Below are 17,890 nucleotides of genomic sequence, written 5' to 3' on the forward strand. Positions count from 1 at the left end.
GTATCAAATTATATGTTAGAGAGTGTAATACAATGTATATTTAATTCATTTAAATGTTTGTTGTGGGTTTTGACCGTAAAAATCCTGATTTCCATTGAAAGTTTGAAAACAACAACCAGCCACCAATACAATTAGCCCAGCTAAGAGTTTAAGAATACACCCACATAGAATATATCGGTGGCCAATCACAACCAATCTTAATAACCACGAGCCAAATAGTGATAGAAACAAACACAAGCAGCAAATTTCGATTAATTTAAATATAAATCAACTAAAACATGATCCAAATTCTCAAGTAACAAAAATTTATACCAGCGCTGCAAGACGTGGGAGGATCCTTCTGCAAATCCTTGAGTTCCTTCAAAATACGCTTCGAAGCCATGATGCTTCAACGGATTATTAAAAGTTAAAGCCACAACAAACCTAGGATCTGCAACACTGTAAGCTAAGCCACAAACGGCTACTTAATACAACGATCCAAGCTTATAAACAACAAATTATTTAATTTATTTTAATAAGGTAAAGAAAATAAATTTACTTAAAAATAATGACGAAATTGACCTTGTGCGGCGAAGAAGGAGATCGGAGGGCAATAGCAGTGAGAAAGGGGAACGGCTTCGGAGCAGATCTGCGGCGGCTACTGGCCGTCCCGACCTCTCTCCTCTACAATCTCTTGCCTTTGTTATTCAAGGCAAAAGTCGTTGAGAGAGAAAAATCCACCTTGTTTTACATGATTATATACGTGGCAATTTTTTTTAAAAAAAATTTCTTTTAGGTTGGTAATTTTTGCTTAATTATCGCTCTTGTCCCATTTTTTTAAAAATAATATTAATTTTAATTCTCCTCTTTATCTCCGATGCCACCTACTACCACCTCTGTCGGGTTGGGTTGTGGAAATTTAGTTTTAATTTTAAAGGTTTTTTAACTGAAAATTAATCACTTTTTTTTTTTAACTGAAAAAAAATAATTCGAAGTTAATAATAATTTAATATTTAAAGGTTACACTCAGAGGCCTCACTTAATCATTGCGATCACGTGGATTCACTGAGTGCTTTACGCCTCCGTCCAAAAGTGGCACTTATTCCTCTAACTTCACGAGAGAATCAAGTAAATCGCTATAATTCATAGATTTTTCTTCTTTTTTTAAAAAAAAGTCCTTATGACGTAAGATTATTAAAATAGTTTTAAAACAAAGTTTTTAAAATATTACACATTGAATTTTTCTTTTTCCTGATAATTTAGTAGTGTCTCAAACTATTAACTCTTATTTACTATGAAACGTATTTGAAATATAACTTACTAATTCCAGTATTGACATTGTTGTCAGAAGCTAATTATAAGCAAAGGAAATAAGGGCAGAAAAAAATGATCAGAAAATTATTATCTGTTGGTAGTCGGTGGGAGAAAAAAGTAGCCACACGATTAAAAATACGAAGTTTTTTTTTTTAAAAAAAATGAAAATAGTTATTCATTTATGAGACAAATAATTACCGCAAGATAACAAAGTTAAGAGTTCAACAAGAACTTCTTTTAGCCAAATACAACAATATGATTTTGGCAATGCCAATTTAGACAACTTGTGAGCCTCTAAATTACAAACTACGGGGACAATCTTAAACACAACATTAGAAACATTCTTAACCAAATTTTTAATCCCATTGACTAGTTATCTAATCTCACTCTAGTTTGCGAGCTTTGCCAGTGATCAACCTAATCACAATTTGTGAATTTGGTTCAATAATTAACGAATAAAGCCCCATTAATTTGACCATCTTTAAACCTTCATAAATAACAAGCACTTCAACAAATTCAACAATTTCTTCTTCTAAACATCCATTATTCTTTGAACTCCAAATAATTTAGGATGTCACCATAAACAAGCCAAAATCATCTCTATTACCCTTTTCTATTATAAACCAGGCTAGTCCGTTGAAGCTTAAGTGAGGAATTTCCCATTAAGCACCAATGGAAGATAGCTTCCATACCTTTTTAGCAAAACCACACTTCAACAGAGCATGCATAGTAGTCTCACAGTCAAGTTTACATCTAGGGCACCAAGAGTTGGCTAAAATTTTTCTCCCGTAGAGATTTTCGTAAGTTGGTAGCAAGTTGTCGGTGGCACTCTAAAAAATATATTTTAATTTTTGTTTGACACACAGCAAGGCCACAACAACTTAAATCCACCTTGGAACACTGTTGGAGCAACTAAGAATCTTAAGAAATCTCATCATTAAAGATACTTGATAAGCACTCTCTCTGAATAAATTCCTCTTTTATCATAATGCCAGATTAGCTTTGTCCTATCTTCAAACACGAGGAAGAGGAATTTCAGAATTAACTCAGCATCAACAGGAAGAAATTGTTCATCAGGCAAAAGCTTTTGCGATACTACTAGCTTGAAAGTTGATGACATGAAAGAAAGTTAACGATGATAAAAGTAAAAGATACAATATAATGATAAGAAAGTTAATGATGATAAAAGTTAACATGATACAATATAATGACAGTAAGATTATAAATGAGATGGAATGGGATCAATCAATTTTTTTTTTTTTGTAATATAGTATAATATTCACGTGACAATTTGTCAATTAGATTTGAGTGTGAAACTTATGTTACCCTGTCAAACGAATCTATCAGCTTTGATTAGATGGCTTTGATATTAAAAACTTTTGTGTCTTAATTGATATATACATAATAATGTAGGCAAAATAATTAATAATTCCCGCATTATATATTTTTAAAATTACATAATAATCTTATTGAAGTTTACAATTTAATTTCTTTAGAAAAATCTTATAAATTAACCATGCAATACCATAATTTCAGATATCTCATATCTAGGTTAAATTGACCAAATTTATCTCCAAATATTTAAAAGGAAAAAAAAAAAAACCGCAAATGCCAAGCTCGTTTATTAACTCAATTGAAATATGGTATCATTATGAATTTACGATTGTTTCTTCAATTATTTAATATATATGTATATATAATATTCTCGAAAAATTAATCAAATTAAATTAAAAATCATATTATTATTATAATAAAGTTAATCAATATGCAATTGGATAACTAGTAATTTGCACTATTGCACTCTCCAATCTCCCCATCACCCCATGTGTAATGGGTCTCGCCCTCTGACTCTCAGCCGATTAAACGTTTACAAAATCAGGAACACCTTCGGCTTCACCAAACACAAACAAAAAACTTCCGAAATTTATTTATTTATTTATTTAAATAATTATTTTCATTTACTCTACAACGTTAGTAAATTCCCGCACGGAAAAAAAAAGAAAAAGAAAAAAAGAGGTCAATAACGACAAATTTTTAAAACTGTAATGTAATCCCAGTTAACGAGCGTTCTCAAAAATTTCTACTGGATTTGTTGTATCCGCATATCGTAATCGTCTGAATCTCAACTTTCGGATTTGTATGTGAAGGATTAGGGTTTCTATTGATTTATTTGCGAATCAAATGCTGATATCTTATATGCTTCGCTGCCAGGTGAGAGATTGAATTGGATCTCTTGTCAGTAGTAGAGCGAGTGTGAAATGGAGGATGAGAAGAAGAAGAAGAGAAACAAGAAGAAGAAGAACAAGCAGACCAAGACGACGACGGATGATGTGGCCGTCGGCGAGGATCCGAATCACGTGACCAATGGACAGAAAGATGACGTTCGCAGCCAAGCTTCTGAGCCAGCTGACATTCAAAATGTTCAAGTGGACGCCGATAGACACCAATCCAATGGTGTTGAAAGCGTAAGTTTTGCTTTTAACTGATTTGGGATTTACATAAATTTATATTTTCAATATGTGATTAAGCTTCTATTATTTATTTATTTATTTTTAACCGCATCATTACATTTCTGAATTGCTGCATTTTGCATAACAATTACACTTCATTAACTGAATATTAGATATATGTTTTTGGTTTAATATTGACAGATATTTACAGTAAAAAAAATTGATTTTTTTTTTTTTAATGAGTGACTGCTGAGTGCAGAGATTTTTTTTTTTTCTTTTTTACAGGCAAACTTAGCTGAAGCTGAGAGACAGCATTTGTTGCAAAGAGAGGCAATGGTTGTTTTGAATTGCTGTCTTTTCTTTCTGCTCTTTTTCTAAGTCACATAGGTGAAGAATTTATATTTTGGTTTTTGCAGGCCATTTTGGAAGAGACAGTCAAACATTTACGAAATGAAAGAGAATCTCATATACAGAAAGAGGTAATGTAAATTGAATCCAGTTACATAATTAAGCAACAATTTAATTTTATATGTGGGAATAGTAGGCCATTCAGTTGATATAGATTAGATGCTTCTTTCTCATCGTTCTTCAAATTACCTGTCTTTCCTTTGATCCTCACTGTGAACCATTAAGTTATTGTGTTCTGACAGGCTACCTTGGAAGGGACAGTCCAACAATTACAGAATGAATGTGATTTATACAAAGAGAAAGTGGTAATTTCAAGTCTAATCTAGTTATCTATTTATCTTGACAGTTAAGCTACAGAATCCCTGTTTTTGTATATATTCATTGTGACAACACCCTTACTCTATGTTTCTCAGCAGGCTACCTTAGAAGAGACAATCCAGCAATTACAGAGACAAAATGATTTACGCATGCAGAAAGAGGTGAAAAATATATTATTTTCATTGGGTTGATTTCTGGTATCTTCCAGTTATTTAAAAAATACCAGTGTGTATTAACAATCTTTAATTAAGGACCTTCCTGTGCCACTTCCACCCAACACTCCCCCCCCCCCCCCGGGCCCCCACGCAGGTGAAACACATAACATTTCACTGTTTCTTACAGGCTACCCTAGAAGAGACCATCAAACAACTGCGAAATCAAAATGATTTACACATACAAAGAGAGGTAATATTAGCTTAATCTAATTGTCCGAACGGAAAGAAAAATATTTTGATAATATTGATCTGGATCATTGGACGTTCTCCATTTAGACTTGCAAGTGGTTTGTATTTTTCTTATATGTTTGCTAGCGAACTGACCTATCTAAGTGGAAATTTACAGGGTGGTCTAGAGATGAATATTGCAAACTTACAGAGTGAAAAAGAATTTTGGCTTCAAAAAGAGGTACTTTGTATTGGATGATAGGCTATATTGTATTATGTCTTTCTCTCTTTTCTTTCTTTAATATTAGAGAATTATATTTCAACAGCTGGCAATTTTATGATTTTCCAGAAACTTAAATAGAATTGTAAGCTATATGTTGCTGCATGCAGGCTGCCTTGGAGCAGAAAATTAGTCAGTTACGGGATGAAAGTGCTGCACTGAATATGAAAAGGGTAAAGTTCTCACTCTGATGAATTTTAAGCAGACCAATTGAAAGATCTTCTCTTTTGCTTCCCTTTATGAATATATTACTTCTTCTTTGTCATGGTGTCTCCTTGTATATGAATGTGTGCTATTTCCTTGAAATTCCGGTATGCAATAAGGCTACTTTGATTCCACAGGCTAGCTTGGAGGAAAAACTAAAACTTTTAGAGGCAGACAAAGATTCCTGGACTCAAATGGAGGTAGCAAAAGCTCCTTTTTATTTTTGGTGGTACTAGTACAGCTTTGCGCACCCCCCCCCCCCCCCCCCCCCGGGCCCCTTCCTTTTCTCTTTTAACCTTAAATTGTTTGCCTGGTTGATGGTCTTTGATATAGGCTTTATTTGTATCATACAAAATACATGAATGATTTTGAATTAATTTAGCAATTTAATGAGAAAAACTGATGAATATTTGATTTGAAGGGAGATTTGTCATAGTGATATTGAGGGCAGCATGTGGCTTTCGATCGGACAGAATGGACAAATAGGATTTATTAGCCAGCCCCAGCTAGTTTGAGATTTAGTCAAGTTGTTGACAGGAGGGCTTGGGTTTTAATTGGAATCTGGTCTGTTTTGAAGCTCCTGAAAAGTGGCTTTTATTTAATGTACTTTTTCATCTTATTATTTGCAGCAACTACTGGTTTTTTCTTTCCATCCTCAATTTATGTCCTGTAAATTCTAGTTAAGGCACTTATTTTATACTCCTAATTTTCAATATCTTTACTTTTACAGAGTGTATCCAAAGAAACAATTGCTGGCCTGAGTGTTGATATTACCCAGCTAAGGATGCAGGTACACAGGATACTCAATTAGTTTATTGTAACATAGTTTTCCTATCCCAGAGCATGGTAAATTGCTTGCTGATCGAAAAGAACAAGGCCTTTCTTTTTCATATTTCTCTATATATTCTGATATGAGAATAAAAACAAAGTCTGGCAGGTAGTGGAGTTGGAAGAATCTCGTAATAATCTCCTACAAGAAAACCGCCAACTGAAAGAAAACGTATCCAGTCTGCGGTCACAGCTTTCATCTGATGAAAGCAAGAAGGTTTGTTCTTAAGACCTCCAGAACTTTGGGGATTCTCTTCATAAATACGTGTTGCTTGGTTTAATCTGGAATGCAGTTGGTCTTTTCCCATATTTGTTGCAATTTGAGAACAAAACGTTCAAGTTTAAGATTGTGACGAATTGTTTCTTATGTTTGGTTATGTATCAAATCTTTCAGAAGAAAATTACTTTTGATGGTAAAGAACTTATTTGTTTTGATTTAAGCAATGATAGGGAATGTTGTGATGTCCAATGAATAACATCTTGCTTTCTGCAGTTACAGCATGCTACTTCAGAACAAAAGGACTTCAGTACTCAGATTGAAGCAGCAGGTGCACTGATTGATAAATTGATCACAGAGAACATAGAGCTTGTGGAGAAGGTACTTGTATGCTTTTCTCCAAATATATGATGATAGTTTGCTAGTTCTTTTCGTTAATGCTGATGGTTTTTCAGAGGTCTGTTGCTCGAATTGATTTATTGAGTTATGCATGTACATACCCAATTAAGTACTGTCATAATGAATTGTGTGGATCATAGTTTAAGTTATTTTTCTTTTCCAACTTTTTTATCCTTTTAATAGTAGTTATGATGCTCCTGATTTAATCTTCTCCATGCATAACCACACCTCCATTCTTGGACTACATTATATCTCAGGTGAATGATTTGTCTGTTAAGCTTGATAGACAGAGTGTGGCAGCTGGGCTTTCTTCAGCAATTGGAAGTGATGCAGTGACTGCACTCACCAGTGATACTGAACCCATGTCTGAATCCAGTGATAATATGTCCTCATTGAACAATAGGTTGGAAACCCAGGGAGTGGTAGCAGTCAAAGAAGACAGAAATGGAATTAATGGTGTGCATGCAGATCCCCCACCTTTAGTTTTAAGCTCTTCAGAAGCTGAATACTCCGGAGAAATTGTCCAAATACCGTTGGATGATAAGGAGGTTCAGGATTTGGAGTTGCAGGTTGTAGAAAGTTACACTGACAAAGTGGCTGCTGTGCCGCTGACAGATGCTCCACTGATCGGTGCTCCTTTCCGATTAGTATCATTTGTTGCGAAATATGTTAGCGGGGCTGACTTGGTTAACAAGAATGCTTCAAACTAAACTTAGGTTCTTAACTTCTTTTGGTTATGACATATTGCTCATTTTTGTGTACAAGAATGATATACCTCAGAGTTAGAGATTTAAAGCCGCCCACATTGGTCCCCTAAGGGGCAGCTCAGTTTGTTGGGGGACTTGGGATCTGGTGCTTATACTGAGACTCTTTGTTGTCTCACGCCTCATGGGGTCCCGATCGGTGCAAGAGTAGTTATCAAAAAAAAAAAAAAAAGCTGCCTACACCGGGCTATTTACATTATTATTGTTGTTAATTTTCTTTTCTTTTCTTTTCTTTTTTTCTGGGTATACTGGGAAATGTAAACTACAGGATCATCTTTGATGCCTGCTTTATATTATTCCTACATTATTTTGTGATTGCTGAAATTTTGTGATAATTTAGATGATTAGGATCACCAGTCCTGTGATAATGTCGTGTAAAGTGAAATAGCCATACAGGAAATCACATATAATTATTCTGAAATAACTTCATTACAATTATCACCAATAATCACAAATAACCAGAGGAAATCAAATGCTACTCCGGGAATTTTGTTACACAAATACCCTGAAAGAATCACACATTGACTAGTAGAAACTACTTACATGCAGAAAAGGCTGGTGCAGTGTCCCTGTCAGATAAATTCATTCTCGAACTGGAACAAAGATAACTGTAACATAGAACTTAATACATAGGAAGAGCATGGCTTAATAGTTATGGGGTTTGAGTATTTGAATCCTTTAACTTGTCCTCTGATGATGGCTGGTTTTCTGAATCAGATGGTCGAATGTCCTCGATCATCCTAACGACTTCTTCCATTGTAGGTCTCATGTCTGGCACTTTTGCTACACAGGACATTGCTATCTGAAGCATTTGCACCATCTCCTCTTCAATATTCTCATATCTCATTAGTTCTACATCAAACACCTCAGAAGTCCATTCCTCTCGGACAACCGACTGAACCCATCTTGGAAGGTCGACCACGTCCTCATGCCCTGGTGCTTGGATTGGTGCTTTGCCAGTCAGCATTTCTAGGAGAAGAACACCAAAACTGTAGACGTCAGATTTTTGGGTAGGCTTTTTTGTTTCAATCACCTCAGGGGCTCGGTAGCCTGCACTTCTTGATGGGACAGTTGGGGTATTCATTAGCGGAGTTAAGCCAAAATCAGAGATGCATCCCTGAAGGTCTTGGCTGAGAAGCACATTGGAGGACTTGATGTTGCCAAGGATGAATTTCCCCCCAACTGCAGCATGAATGTGAGCAATGCCCTTTGCACTTCCCAGGGAAATCTTTACTCTGGATTCCCAGTCTAGTGGCGTTCGTCCAATTCCCCTGTTTCCTGTAGTCCATATAAAAAATTAAGGATTAGGAGCAAAGAAAAAGAATCACAAATCTTTACAGAACAGTGTTCTTTCATCTCTGATATGAAAGCGAGGAATTGGAAGCAAAAGAAAAGAAGATTGGACGATTCATACCATGCAACAATGCAGAAAAGCTACCAGCCTCTATGAAGTCATAAACAAGGAGTTTCTCATCCTTGGAGAAGTAATAAGCACGAATAGGCACAACATTAGGATGCTGACTGAGCCTCCCCACAACTTCCATTTGTTGTTCAAATTCTCTTTTCCCCATCACTACTTCTTTTAACCTCTTCACAACCACTGTTGTTCCCTCCTCCAATATGGCCTTATAAGTTGTCCCATAGCTTCCCTTTCCTAGAACTTCTGCTGAAGCTCGTAGTAAGTCCTCGAGATCAAAATTATATGAACAGCCTTCAAAGAAAACCAACTTGTTTTTCTCAGCCTCCTGTACCCCACTCCCAAAGTCTTCTTTTGGTTTCTCATTCCTAATACCCTTTGATTTTGTGGCAGCAGTACCTTCGCTGTCCTTTTTCTTCAAACAGCAAAAAGCTATCATGAGAAATAGAAGGAACAGAACAGCGGAACCCCCAATTGCAATGGCAACTATAGCCCCGGTACTAAGTTTTTCCTCGGAGCCCTCTCTTGGTTTTGGGAGTACTGTTGGTGGAGGGGGGAAGTTAGTTGCGGATGGACTAGGTGCTGGGGGAACTGTAGAGCATCGGTTTAGAGGCGGTCCACACAGCATAGAGTTCCCTTCGAAGGAGGACGGAGGAAACTTCTGGAGGGCAAGTGGAACTGAACCATTGAGGTGGTTGTAGCTCAAATTTAAATGCCTAAGCCTTGAAAGATTAAAATTAGGGATAAATCCTGTGAGGGAATTGTTTTGGAGGTTTAAACCTACGAGATGGCTTAAATTTCGAATCGAAGCTGGAATATTGCCTGTAATGGAGTTGAAGGATAGATCAACCCAGTTAAGTTGGGGTGAGAGGGAGGAAGGGATATTACCCGAGAAGTTGTTGTTTTGAAGATATAAGAAGCGAAGGGAAGAAAGTGAGAGTACATTAGATGGAAGATCCCCACTGAGATGGTTTGATCGAAGGCTGAGGATCATGAGTGAGTCCAACTTCTCAAGTGTGTTGGCTGGAATGGGACCATACAGCCCAACACCAGGGAGCCGGACGGCAAGCACACGAGAACCATTCTTGGTACAAGTGATGCCAACCCAGCTAGTGCAAACAGAGGTAGAAGAATTCCAGTTCAGTTTGCGGGCATGAGGAACATTGGCAGCGAAGTCAAGGAGAGCCTGTTTGTCTGAATTCAGGTCGGCAATCATTTGGGGAATCAGCCAAATGAAAGATAACGCTGCAAAAACACAGCGTAACTTCATAGTGATGCCAACGAAACTTCTCCAGCTGAGGCTATGAATGTGAGTGTAGTTTCATGAATTCTTCAAGTTCCCCTGGCAACATAAGGTTTTAGAACATTAGCTTGTTCATTTTCCTAATCTTTATTACAGGTAAGAACAGTAGCCAACCATACAGGCATTAAAGGAAAATTTCTGCACAAGAAACTTATATTTTATCAAAGGTGGTGCAATAAAATGAGATAGCAGAGAGAAGGATAAATAAAACCTAGTTGATGATTAAGTATTATACAATATGTATATTCCAGTTAAGATATATATGAATCACAAGAAAAAGCCTCACATACTTTATGAGTTTGGTTAACAGCATTGGATACCTTCTTAATTAAAAACAAGAGATTTGTCTCTAGAGAACCAAAAACAATATCTAAAACTAAACAAAGTTGACATTTGCAGTGCCACAATTTTGTCTTGGTCAACTTGCCTTGAAACTGGGAATATATAGATTAGAAACTTCAGAGCAGTTCTGAAGAATAAGTACTTCTATTAATCAATATTACCTAAAGTAAAAGCCACTATAGAGAAAGATGCAAAAGAATAAGGCTTTTCTAAAAGAAAAAAATGCAAAAGCACTAAAGCATACAATACAAAATCCTAAAAAGCATGATCTTTTCAGCTTTCATCGTTATCCTTCACCTTGTCAAAAGGAAGTAAGTTTCATCACAGATGCTTGAAATGGAATACGAGGTAATAAACAACATCATTAAAACCCCAATTTGAAAAAGTAGATATATAAAAAATACTGGAAACTTAATGATAATAGCTCATTAATCTATTTATTTATTTTTTAAAAATAATTACCAAACAAGAAGAAATGTAGCGACATTGATCAAGCCCTAAATGCAAATTGAGAATTTATAAACTTGTGTGGTAAATGTTGTAGAACAAGTCAATCTCCATCCAAAAGCACCTACATTAAACAAACTTTTGGTGAAAATTTATCGCATTTCCATGCCCTTTTGTCAAAATCTCTTCTTTTAAGGGAAAGACATTCAATTTGGCCACAAATCGTAGAGAGAAATAAATTTAACTCCATGAAAATTCAAAATTTTGACTAAATTTCGTCTGAAACGGTAAGAAACTCTCCATTAAACCTCAATTAACCAGAACTCACCATTTTCTCCGACTTCTTTAAGATAAAAAGAAACCAGTACAATTTCAAAAAGTTTTGAAATTTTCTTCCATTTTTTTGTCAATTTCCCTTCATTTTCTCAGCAACCAAACAAAGACTTCTCACATTCCTACTTAAACATCTAAATTCCAACAAATTACCCAAAAAAAGAAAAGGAAGGAAAAAAAAAACTCACATTCCTTCCACAATTAGCTCTTAAATACTCTTAAAACGAACATTACTAAACCTCCACAAAACAAAGAAAACAAAAAACAGAATATTAACAAAACACAACAAAAACAAAAACAAAAATACCTTTGACTAATGAGCAGACTCAAGTGGTGGTGGGCGGTCTGAAACGGAGGCTGAAAGACAGCAACATAATTTTTTTTTTCTGATTTTTGTCTTTTAACGTTAAATGTCAGAAGCCCAAGCTGAAGCAGATGCGAGTCACGATCGTGCGTGAAGAGCAGTAAAATTGTATGTTTTTAATGAGTTGAACGAACCTTAACGGCAGCATATCTTCAATAACACGCTCTAAAAATGTTTTTTTTTTTTTTAAAAAAAAGAAAAGTTAAAAGTGAACAAGAAGTTGTTCGTGCAGATTCAGTGAGAGTAGAAAGAAAAGGGTTTCTCTCTCAACGTTCAATTCTGATAAATCTTTGAAAGCTTCTTCGTTAAGCCAAACGTAGTACTTGCTTAGTAACAGTCGCAGTAGCCACCACAACGCAGATCTCGATATTTGTTTCAGCTACAGCTAGCTAGCTATAGCTTCAGCTACTGTGCTTCTCATTATTATTATTATTATTATTATTATTATTATTAGCTCTTATTGCTCGTGCTAAGAATTAGTAGATAATATTAACTGGTAATTACATTAACACTAATTAGAAAATGACACATGAAAGATTAAGTAGACCAACTAGACACCAGTTTGCTCAGCGCTCACTCCAAGTTCATGATTCGTTCCCATAAAGAGTAAAGTGATGGTTCGACTCACAATCACATTTTCTACTTTTGTCCACGTTGGTAAATACCATATTATGTGAATTTAAGCACAAAATTAATCAATCATGTAACGTAATATGGTCGCATTATTCATTATAACGTGAACATTAAACACCAAAATTCTGTCTGTTATTACTTGAATTCAGGTAATTGCAGCCTGCAGGCACAAAAGATATTCACGGATGGGTTATGACCAGGACCCCGTTTGAAGTTTATTTTTTTAAAATTTGACTTAAAAGGTTGACAAAGTGACTAATTGTTATTTTGCTGGGTTTTTTTTTTTTTTTTGGGTATCTTACAAAATAATTAGAGGACCCACAATTGGAAAACTCTAGGACAAAAAAGATATGGAATAAAATGAAAATGATAATTGGAGTTGGAGACACATCACGGTTTCTCAGATGACTCTCTGTTTGGGTTTGGTGGGTGGTTTTTGGAAGGATGTAGCCCTGTCTTTGTTATAGATTTCGCAAAATCCAGTAAGTGGGTCACTTTAACATTTCATCGTTTTTAGTTTCTATTTAGACTTTCATGAGTGACATTGTAACACCACATGAAAATTTTGTATAAATATGTTAAATATTTTTTGGGTGAATAGGGGTGATTAATTGGCTTTGGATGCTGTGGAGCGGAAGGACAAAATGCAAAGCGATGCCCATAAGTGAATACTGGCCTAATATGAGCAGGTAATAAATATTGTTGTTTGTTTGTCAAAACTACACTAAATAAATTATGACTTATGGTAAATCAACATCACAATAAGCCACTCGGCCTTAGGTCGAGTGGTCAGGGTTGCTGCCCTCTAACTTGGAGGGCAGCAGTTCGAATCTCCACAAATATATTGTGGGAGTATTTCTTTCATTAATTAAATTTGAGTAAAGGCAGTCTTTTTTTTTTATCCAAGTGTGAGGAGTAGACATCCCTCGAATATTTATGAGACTTAAAATTTAGACAGCGCTCCATAAAAAGCTCAAATTTGGATTTGAAAAAAAAAAGTTATTGTCGTAGAAAGAAAATATTTGTGAATTGGAAAACAGAAATTATTGTCTAATTGAAAGTAAATATGTAAGTGTCTTAGAGAATCTTTAAAAATTGAAGCACGCATGATTGTGAAGGTTATTGGTGTTGAAGTTATATGAAAATGATAAAGGATTTGACTTCAAGGTTTAGAAATCGATGTCATGATTGTCGTTATTATCATTGTTATATATTAAAAAAAAATCAAAGAATCATTAATAGAAAATTGATTAGGATTAGTTGTCGGATCGCGATGCTTCCACGTTTGTGTAAAAACACTCTATTTTCTAAAAATTTATTGTACTATAATTTTATTTTTTGAGTGGTTTTACTTATATCTTCCACTTTTGGCTGACGGAATTTCCCAAATTCCCGATTGAGATTTGCGATTCTGGTGCGTTTCGAACGAGATCTAATATAAAAATTTGTCTCGATTTACTATTTTGGTCGGGATTCAAACTCAAATTTGTCCTAATTCACTATTTAATATGAGATTTGAGACGTTTGAAAATTTTGATGAGGATCTTTAATGTCCTAAAATTTAGATTTTCATAAGTATATGACCAGTTGATTTGATGAATCACGTAGATTTGACATATAGGTAGCAAGAACGGCTTTAAATATAGGTGAATTAAATAGTTGGCTAAGACTCCAAATGTTAAGAAGGCCCAGTATAATCCCTTAGGCCCCATATATTAGGAAGTATTTTCTTAATATACTCATAATAATAGATTCTTTTAGGTTATTTATAATAAGAAAATCTATTTTTTAAGTCTATCTTTAATTAATAATTATCATACAATTAAAAATGGATTGAATTTTCAGCTCTTTAAGTTCCTTTTGAGTATTGAAGATATTGAATAAAATGAGGTTTCAACAAAGGCCCCCAATTCTCTAAAGCGGACCCTAGTCAAATGTATGCGATAAGTCATTTTCATGAATAAAATACATATGACATGACAATCATACGTGTACAACGTTTATGTAGGATAATTCATGATACCGATCAAAATTTAAAAATTTATTTGGGCTGAAATCGGGACACATTTTTTGTTCCGAGTTAATGTTTGGGACAGAATTCATGATATAATTTTTATCTCGATTATCAATCGGAACAGAATCAAGATTGACAAATCCCCACTCTCCCGATCCTATTGCCGACCCTGTCCCCACCCTTCTTTATTTCGTTTTCAAGCTCTCTACTTTGGCCATGCGGCCATACCTGCCCCAACTCGGATATGGAATTGAATTTGATTTTCTTAAGAAGACATAAAATCTTCTTTGTGTAGTTTGTGTTGTCATGTTTGTCACATCTTGATAAAATAAGAGATAACATTTGTGGAACAATGACCAACAATCAAAGAGCGTCTTATTTCTTATTCCCCTCGAAAATCAACATCCACTAATTGGAACTTTTGGGAGAATTCATCTCTTCATAAGTTATTACAACTTCTTCACTTAAAACTATTGAATCCGCAAATCCAAATTTAGCTGTTACGATGAAGCTGTAAATCCTTTTAGTTCTGTTTTGGAGTCTATTTTTTTTTTTTTTTTTTTTTTGCTTTTATATAATCCCCAGAGTATTGTATCATCAACATAGTTAACAACTTAACCAAAAATGAATGATAATTTCATTCCAGAGATTTTTAAAAATAGGGTTTTGCTTTCTCTTCTAATTGCAAAGCAATTTTATGTAGAAAGAAGTGAAACAAGTTGTTGTTTGCTTTAGGGATAATTTCGGAATTCAGTATTGTGCATTCAAAAAAAAAAAAAAAAACTCAATTTTAAATACTTTAATGGGGTCTAAATTGATTTGATGATTTGAATTTTGAAGGAAAGTGTCACAAATTATACATTGGTAAGATAGATGGTGATGTTCGAACGAAGTTGTTGGAACTGCCCTGTTATTATAATACAAGTTTCACGTGGATTAGTAAATCCACTCCAATTTCACGCCACATATTTAATAGTAGGTCCATTTGCTTTTTTGATACACAAAGATACTTTTTTTCTTAACAAATAATTAAATCCAAACATAATGTCTATGCACAGCTATTTGATGAATAATTGGACTAGATTATTGAGTTATTGAAAAGAATCATTTAACGTTTAAATCTTGACAACCCAAAAATCAAACGTTAGTTGAATATGATATGACTTTGAAACATAAAGTAGGTTTTGACGATGCAATCTTTTCAATTTATGTTGTGCCACGTACAATACAAATTTTTTTCTTATGAGAATAATTTTTTCTTATTTTCATTTTTAATTATCTTGGGCAGATATGTTAGATTAGAATCTCGCTACCGAGCTTCTTTAAAGCTAAGGTGAATAATCTAATGATAAACTCGATGGAATCTTGAGTTCATATTAAGAAAATAAATAAATAAACAAACAAATTAAAAAAAAAAATGCCATGCTCATGCATGAGAAGTTGATGAAGTGGGCTTTCGATGGACTGATCTTCCTGGCCTTTCTTCATTTTAACACAATAGAAGGCCTTCCAATGGGCTCATAAGCCTAAACTTAGGTTAAATGAACTAATGAAGTGCAGAGCATTTCTATTTGTACGTTCCATATATTTGAAGCAGATTAGCTTTTCTTTGCTCAGATATTTATTCGAGCAATAACATGATGGTAAATCGGCGGTGACAGATTTCTAATCCCAAATAATGCAAGTCATCCATGGAGATGAGCAAGTTTTTTTTTGTAATGGTTACTAGCAGTAGGCTTTGTCTCTCTGTTATTTTTATTCTATTATTTTTAGGAGCCAATGTCTAATTACTCTAATCCAGTTGGGATGACAAGCATTAGCAAGAGCCATAAAATGGTATGTACTTCTTCAGTTCGATGAAGGGAAATTAAAAGATCATTTGATCGCCACAGCCAGACATGTAAATTTAAATATACAATCAAATGATTGAAGACCAATAACATAGCCATTAATTTTGCAGCAGACACAGCCTCTTCACTCACGGTTTTGGTGATAGACGTTGACACACTCCACTCTTGCGAAGTGACAAAATAGCTGTAAGAGCATAAGGTATAATTTAGATGTTTAAAAAAATATATATATCAAAGAAAAACAAATCACCCACTTCTCAATTGCTATAATAAGCCGAAGGGTTCAGGTAGAGGCTCAAATCCGGTATCAAAAATGGCTCCTTGATCAGATTTATCGTCGAAACTGTGCAGCCAGTTTGTGTTCTTCAAGTCCTCTTTAAGTAAGATTGCATCATAACGGGAGCTCTCGTAGATGTCGGCTTCACTCAACTTAGCAGAGTATCGTCCATCATGAGCATCATTTCCATTTTCTGCAGGCCCACTATAGGTGTTTCCTTTTTCCGAAATGTCTCTGTTTTTTAAGATTCCATTGGTATGTACAGATTCTAAAGCCCGTGCAGAACGGGTTTTAGAGGTCGCAGACCGTATGCTTTGAGGGAAGAGGGTGGTACCTGAAAGCTGACGAATGCTCCCTGCACCATTTCTTATGTCCTACATTCAAAGATAAATAAATGGTTATGATTTATCCTACACAAAGAATCTTGTGTCCAAGGACACAGACATTCTCTCATAACGGAACCCTAAGATGAAGAAGTCTCTTACTCTGCCAAAGCAGCAAAAACTAAGATTAGCTGATGCTGTAACTGGCAGAATTTCATACTATGACCTAACAAATTAATATGCCGTGGATGATACGGGAGGAAAATACATACCATATGCCTGATAGCCATGTCCAGTGATTTTTTTGAGATAGTCCTCCCAAATCCAGTGCCATCTGAGGCTGTATTTGTGGATTTCACAGGTCTCCGGGTTGACTGCTCTGAAATGTGCGAGGTCCTTCGATACTCATGCGCATCAGCGGTGTGCCCGTTGGCGGGTGTTCGACTCCTTCCAGGGGGCTCTGTGAGTCTTCCCCTTGTGACTACAGGTGATGAATGTCTTCTTGGCATATTCACCGATCCTGTAGCTTCGGGGTTACTCTTCATAGTGAGAGCAGCACCTGGGCGGGACCTACCAGCAGACAACGGCCGGTCTGGCAAAGTTGTTCTAAGGTTTGGTGGGGTGTCAAGAGGAAAATCAGGAGGTACAATTGGCTGCTGTGACCGGACTCGTGGGCTGGGGGAACTTGGTCGTGATGCTGGTCCCTGACTGCGACCATTTGACATAACACGTCCAGCTGAAGTTGAAGAACTCATTGCTGGAGATGTAGAAGTTATTGGATTGCGACGAGTGGGAGTTGATGGACGAGAACTTGATCGAGCAGTTGAGGAATTCAAGTTAGCAGGAATTTGTGGCCTAGAACTTGGAGTGGATGGCCTTGAGGTTTGGGATGTTCGAGTCTTGTCCATGGAAGAGCTGGTGAGAGATGGACGAGTTCTTGAAGGAGTTGAGGATCTCGATGATGTAGGGCGGGCAGATGGAGTTGATGGTCTAGCTGACGATACAGAACGTGCACTTGGGGAGGCCGGTCTAGTATAAGATGA

At 35.6% G+C, this 17,890-nt stretch overlaps 4 protein-coding genes across 12 annotated transcripts in view; 1 reads left to right on the forward strand and 3 right to left on the reverse strand.

The window, feature by feature from the left end:
* The window catches only part of LOC18039977 (ubiquitin-conjugating enzyme E2 28), a 2,603-nt gene extending 1,876 nt beyond the window's left edge, over positions 1-727 (reverse strand). Inside the window, exons 1-2 of one of the 3 annotated variants that reach the window (XM_006429563.2) lie at positions 562-727; positions 313-438 (exon numbers count right to left, since the gene is read on the reverse strand). In XM_006429563.2, coding sequence (XP_006429626.2) covers positions 313-382 — 70 coding nt within the window. In that variant the 5' untranslated portion in view covers positions 383-438; positions 562-727. Of the gene's footprint in view, positions 1-312; positions 446-538 lie in introns of all 3 variants that reach the window. The other 2 variants (XM_024181948.1, XM_024181949.1) reach the window with 2 other exon arrangements.
* Positions 728-3,101: 2,374 nt separating this feature from the next.
* Positions 3,102-7,868, forward strand: LOC18039166 (cingulin-like protein 1). 6 transcript variants are annotated; one of them, XM_024181698.1, is made up of 14 exons: positions 3,102-3,430; positions 3,505-3,758; positions 4,029-4,079; positions 4,160-4,222; positions 4,394-4,456; positions 4,565-4,630; positions 4,812-4,874; positions 5,031-5,093; positions 5,243-5,305; positions 5,474-5,536; positions 6,067-6,126; positions 6,274-6,381; positions 6,658-6,762; positions 7,038-7,868. In XM_024181698.1, the coding sequence occupies exons 2-14, from the start codon at positions 3,552-3,554 to the stop codon at positions 7,488-7,490; spliced, it is 1,428 nt and encodes a 475-aa protein (XP_024037466.1). In that variant the 5' UTR covers positions 3,102-3,430; positions 3,505-3,551; the 3' UTR covers positions 7,491-7,868. The 6 variants fall into 6 exon arrangements, with proteins under 6 accessions (XP_024037466.1, XP_024037467.1, XP_006429630.1 ...); XM_024181699.1 differs by having other exon boundaries at positions 3,102-3,406; XM_006429567.2 differs by having other exon boundaries at positions 3,102-3,400.
* A 51-nt stretch (positions 7,869-7,919) lies between these two features.
* Positions 7,920-12,142, reverse strand: LOC18039167 (probable inactive receptor kinase At5g58300). Of its 2 annotated transcripts, none has more exons than XM_006429569.2 (3): positions 11,694-12,142; positions 8,959-10,303; positions 7,920-8,822 (listed from the first exon to the last, which is right to left on the reverse strand). In XM_006429569.2, the coding sequence occupies exons 2-3, from the start codon at positions 10,229-10,231 to the stop codon at positions 8,197-8,199; spliced, it is 1,899 nt and encodes a 632-aa protein (XP_006429632.1). In that variant the 5' UTR covers positions 10,232-10,303; positions 11,694-12,142; the 3' UTR covers positions 7,920-8,196. The 2 variants fall into 2 exon arrangements, with proteins under 2 accessions (XP_006429632.1, XP_024037465.1); XM_024181697.1 differs by lacking the exon at positions 11,694-12,142 and adding an exon at positions 11,069-11,142.
* A 4,089-nt stretch (positions 12,143-16,231) lies between these two features.
* The window catches only part of LOC18039862 (dentin sialophosphoprotein), a 2,924-nt gene continuing 1,265 nt past the window's right edge, over positions 16,232-17,890 (reverse strand). Inside the window, exons 4-5 of the mRNA XM_024182604.1 lie at positions 17,120-17,890; positions 16,232-16,898 (exon numbers count right to left, since the gene is read on the reverse strand). Of these exons, the coding sequence (XP_024038372.1) occupies positions 16,512-16,898; positions 17,120-17,890 (1,158 nt within the window). The 3' untranslated portion in view covers positions 16,232-16,511. The remainder of the gene's footprint in view (positions 16,899-17,119) is intronic.

This window comes from Citrus clementina, unplaced genomic scaffold (genome assembly GCF_000493195.1).
Source record: "Citrus clementina cultivar Clemenules unplaced genomic scaffold, Citrus_clementina_v1.0 scaffold_6, whole genome shotgun sequence".
Lineage (NCBI taxonomy): Eukaryota > Viridiplantae > Streptophyta > Magnoliopsida > Sapindales > Rutaceae > Citrus > Citrus x clementina.

Coding starts and splice junctions, on each gene's coding strand:
- LOC18039166 (XM_006429566.2), top strand. CDS start 3,552: ATGGAGGATGAGAAGAAGAAGAAGAGAAACAAGAAGAAGAAGAACAAG. Junction 5,094..5,242: donor AATTTTGGCTTCAAAAAGAG/GTACTTTGTATT, acceptor TGCTGCATGCAG/GCTGCCTTGGAGCAGAAAAT. Junction 5,537..6,066: donor ATTCCTGGACTCAAATGGAG/GTAGCAAAAGCT, acceptor TTACTTTTACAG/AGTGTATCCAAAGAAACAAT.
- LOC18039167 (XM_006429569.2), bottom strand. CDS start 10,231: ATGAAGTTACGCTGTGTTTTTGCAGCGTTATCTTTCATTTGGCTGATT. Junction 8,823..8,958: donor CTTTTCTGCATTGTTGCATG/GTATGAATCGTC, acceptor TATGGACTACAG/GAAACAGGGGAATTGGACGA.